Below are 5057 nucleotides of genomic sequence, written 5' to 3'. Positions count from 1 at the left end.
TTATATTTTTGTAAAGTTGTATAATAAATAATTGTTAAAGTAATAATTTATGAAATAATATAATGATTTATAGATTTAGTAATGTGAATGAAATTTTAAAGAATTAAATAAGTAAAATAAATTTTGTACCTTTTGTATCAGGGTTAATTAACATAATTTAATAATTTTATTATTCTCGAAAGAAAAAGAGTTAAATATATAATTATGTTTTTGTTGAATAAAAAATTATAATATATATTTAGAAATTAAATGTTAATCGATTTTTTTATATCTAGTTTTTTTATAATGAATTTAATTTATATATAATAAATATAAAAAACTTATTTAATAATTTTTTACATTATTATATAAAAAATTTATGGGATAAACTATAAATTTAAATATATAATTAAATTGTTATTATTAAGATTTATATTATAATTATATTGATTTAGTAATAATTTATATTAATGAGTATTTAATAATTTAATGATTTTATTTTAAAAATTTAAGAAATTTATATAAAATTAAGTATAATGATTATATTAGTAATATTTTATGTTTAAAATTTTTATTTTTTAATAAATTTTGAAATATATATATATATAAGGAATTAGGCAAATTAAATATATTCACCTGTTTATCAAAAACATGGCTTATTGATTTTAATTTTAAGTCTATCTGCCCAATGATTTAATTATTTAATGGCTGCAGTATAATTGACTGTACAAAGATAGCATAATCAATTGTTTTTTAATTAAAAACTAGAATGAAAGAATTAATGAGATATATACTGTCTCATATATATATATAATTAATTTCAATTTTTAGTAAAAATGCTAAAATATATTTATGGGACGATAAGACCCTATAGAATTTTATATTTATATATATTAGATTTCAAATTTTTTAAATATAAATATTTAATTGGGAGGATTAGTAAATTTATAAAACTTTATTTTAAATATAAACTTTAATTAAAGAATAATTAATGATCTTGTATTATAAATTAAAAGAATAAATTACCTTAGGGATAACAGCGTAATATCTTTTTAAAGATCATATTAATAAAGATGATTGCGACCTCGATGTTGAATTAAGATAAATTTTAAATGCAGAAGTTTAATAATTAAGTCTGTTCGACTTTTAAAATCTTACATGATTTGAGTTCAAATCGACGTGAGTCAGATTGGTTTCTATCTATAAAAATAAATAAATTATTTGTACGAAAGGACTATAATTTTTAATTAAATTATATTATTAACTTTAATTAATAATTTTGATTATATTAGCAAATTAGTGCATTAAATTTAGAATTTAAATAAATTATAATAAAATTATAATATATAATAATTTTTTTTTTAATTTTTTATTAATAATATTTATAATTTTGATTAGAGTGGCTTTTTTAACTTTATTTGAGCGTAAAATATTAGGTTATATTCAATTACGAAAAGGTCCAAATAAATTAATAATTAAAGGTTTATTTCAACCTTTTAGAGATGCTTTAAAATTGATATCAAAGGAATTTTTTTTTAAATTTTAATAATTTATATTTATATAGTCCAATAATTATATTTTTTTATCATTAATATTATGATTTATTTATCCTTGAATATATTCTTTTCTCTTTATTGATTATAGAATTATTTTTTTAATATTAATTTTGAGATTAATGGTTTATCCAATTATAATAATTGGTTGAGTGTCTTTATGTAATTATTCAATTTTAGGTTCATTACGTTCAGTTTCTCAAATAATTTCATTTGAAATTTTATTATTTTTGGTTTTTTTTACTAATAATTTTAATTGAGAATTATTCTTTATTTATATTTATAAAATTTCAATATAATATATATATATATTTTATATATATCCTTTATATATTATTTTTATAATTAGAGCATTAATTGATTTAAATCGAGTTCCATTTGATTTGATTGAAGGTGAATCAGAATTAGTTTCTGGATTTAATGTTGAATATTATAGAAGATTATTTGTATTAATTTTTTTTATCTGAATATTTAAATGTTATATTTATAAGATTATTATTAACAATAATGTTTTTTGGATTAAATTGATGATCATTTAGTTTTATTTTAGTTTATTTATTTCATTTAATTTTATTAATTATAATTCGTGGTGTACTACCTCGTATTCGATATGATAAATTAATAATAATATGTTGGGTTGAATTATTAGTGTTAATTTTAATATATTTAATATTAATTTATTTAATAAAAGAATTTATTGTTTTGATAGTATTCTAATTTGTATTTAAAAAAATATTTAATTTTTAATAAAATTTTTTTATAATAAATTATTATTAATTTAAAAATTATAAAAATTTATATGTATATATGTATATATATATGTATATATATATATAGATTAAGTTTTTAATTATTATATTTAAATATATAAAAGTTTGTTTATATAAATTTAATTAATTAAAAAATTAATTTTTATTAAATTTATATATATACATATAAATAAATTATTTAATATTTATTTATTGATTTTTAATTAGTATTATTAATTTAAAAATTAATTTTATTTTAAAAATTATATTTAAATATGTGTGTGTGTGTATTTTATATATATATTTAAATATGTGTGTATATTAATAAATCTGTATGTATTTATATAAATATATTAATATTATTAGTAAGTTTGTGTTTATATATATATATATATATATATATAAATATATGTGTATTTAAATTTTAAAATATTTATATATATATATATTTATAGATATATATATATAAATTAAATTTGATATGAGTTACATCTGGGTCATAAGTTGAACTGGAAGAAACACATACAAGAAAAAACTGAACACTTACATCTAATCAGAAATTCCATGTAGCTCGTAGCAAGAAAATCTAAATCGGACATATGCAGCCTGGTCTTATGAACTACAAAAATGGGGCATGGTTGCCAAATCAAATATGAAGAAAACAGAAACCTTCCAATCAACTATACTAACATCGATACTAAGTGCACACAAAATTCTCTAAAGCATATGACGACAAAATGGACAATTACATAAACTCGCTTGCCAAAAATAGTAATCCTTACTTGGGCTTTCGGTTCGGTTCGGGCCGAGGGTAACACACGGACGGAGATCTCTGGGGAAAAAGTGAAGTGTGAAGGGAAAAAGGAACAGGAAGCATAAAGAGGCATGAAGAAGGGAAAATAAAGAGTGAGCATACAAGGAGAAGGCAAAAGAAAAGCGAAAAAGGAGACAAGAACGGGAGAAAGCTACAAATAAAAAAAACTAGAAAAGAAGAGGTTAGGAGGCTAGAAGCGCGGCAAAACAAAGTAAGGTAGGGAAACGGCAGATGGCGACAAACAGGGGAAGACCAAGGAGTACTGGTAAAGCAGTCTTCAAAAATACACTGGACAAATACAGTTCGACAGAAAAAGAGACACCAGCCAGAGAGAAAGTAATGGAGGCAGTGGTGGAAAAAACAGAGAAAATGGAAAGAGGATTCGAGGCAATGATCGAGGAAATAAAATATATATATTGGAAAAGCAAGTGGAGGAGCTGAAGAGAGAAATGAAAGAGGAAAGGGAAAGAAGGGAAAGAGAGACAGACAGAGAGAAAGGAGAGTGGGAATGGGAAAAGAAAGAATTATTGGGTAGAATCAGAAGAATTGGAGAGGATCAGGACAGGACAGAGAGAGAGAGGAAAGAAGAAGAAACATAGTAATCAAGGGAGTGGACTGGAACGAAGGAAGCAATGAAGAGACAGTAAAGGAGTTCATAAACGAAAAAATGAGGATAGGGGCAGAAGTAGAAAAAGCACATATGATAAAGGTGGGTGGGGGGGGCAAGAACACAATAATAGTGGCAACGATGAAATCAATGGAGGAAAAAATAAGGATAATGAAGGAGAAAAGCAAATGGGAAAAGGGTGTATACATGGACGATGATCTGACAAAAAAAGAAAGGGATGGGAAGCAACACATAAGAAGGGTAGCCAGAGAAAGAATGGAACAAGGCGAATATGTAAGGACAGGATACAAGAAACTAACAATAGAGAACAAATGGTACAGGTGGAACGAAAACGAAGAGAGGCTGGAGGAAGAAAGAAAGAGAGGGGAAGGAAAATGAAAAAAGAGGAACAGGAGGGGGGACTACAATGGGGATGAAAACGTGCTTCTGAAATGTAGCAGGGCTAATAAGTAAGGACAAAAGAGAAAAGTTAAAATATAGACTACCCAAAGAATTCGACTGGAAATGCAGGGCAGCAATGACAGTAAGGAAAAAAGGAAGAGCAAAGGGAAGAATAACAACGGGTATAAATAAAAACCTAAGAGAAATAGGATATAAAGGAATTAGTGATAATATAGTTGGAAGAAAAATAATATACAATTACAAGACGTATAGGATAATGATGGTTTATAATCAAGATACATAAGGGACATGGAAAAAAATAGAGGAAAGAGTAGACGGAAGAGAAGAGGAAGTGGTGATCATCGGCGGAGACTGGAACGCAAGAACGGGAGAAGAGGGAGGGTCGATAAACGAGGACGTAGGGAAAGAAAAAAACAGACGATCAAAAGACAAGACAATAAACGTGGAAGGAAGAACACTGCTAAAGATAATCAATGGCAGCGATAAAGAAGGAGAGGAGCGGACCTATATTGGCGAGAGAGGAAACTCAGTAATAGACTATGTGATTGGCAATCAGGAGGCGACAGAAGAAATAATTTACATGAAAATAGGAAAAAGAACAGAGTCAGGCCACATGCCGTTAGAAATAGAAATAGGGGGGGGGGGCGCGGAATTACAAAAAAAATGAGGAAAAGGAAGAAGAAGAGAAGGAGAAGAGGGAATGGACAAACAAAAGTGTGGAAAAATACTTGGACGAATGTAAAGACTGGACCTGCAACGAAAGAACAGTAGCGGAAATGTGGACAGAAATCAACAAGAAGATAAACGAAGCAATGCAAAAGAAGAAAGTAAAGATAAGGAATAGAAAGAGAGGAAAAGAGAGTAAAAGAGAGATGAGAAGGAAGGTGACAAAGTTTATGAAAGGAAAATACAGTAGAGAAGCTCTTATGGAG

The 5057-nt window shown here is 25.6% G+C and overlaps 1 protein-coding gene across 1 annotated transcript; it reads left to right on the top strand.

Annotated features, from left to right (window-relative positions):
• Nucleotides 1-3762: 3762 nt before the first annotated feature.
• On the top strand, nucleotides 3763-4756 carry LOC117215999 (the record flags this gene model as incomplete). The annotated part of the gene is made up of 2 exons (XM_033462551.1): nucleotides 3763-3988; nucleotides 4410-4756. Coding segments are annotated over exons 1-2 (573 nt in total), but the record flags the coding sequence as incomplete, so codon positions are not given.
• Between the last annotated feature and the right edge of the window lie 301 nt (nucleotides 4757-5057).

Source organism: Bombus bifarius, unplaced genomic scaffold (assembly GCF_011952205.1).
Source record: "Bombus bifarius isolate JDL3187 unplaced genomic scaffold, Bbif_JDL3187 scf7180000010014_frag, whole genome shotgun sequence".
Lineage (NCBI taxonomy): Eukaryota > Metazoa > Arthropoda > Insecta > Hymenoptera > Apidae > Bombus > Bombus bifarius.
The sequence above is the reverse complement of the archived record's forward strand: the minus strand, read 5'-3'. Positions and strand labels throughout refer to the sequence as shown.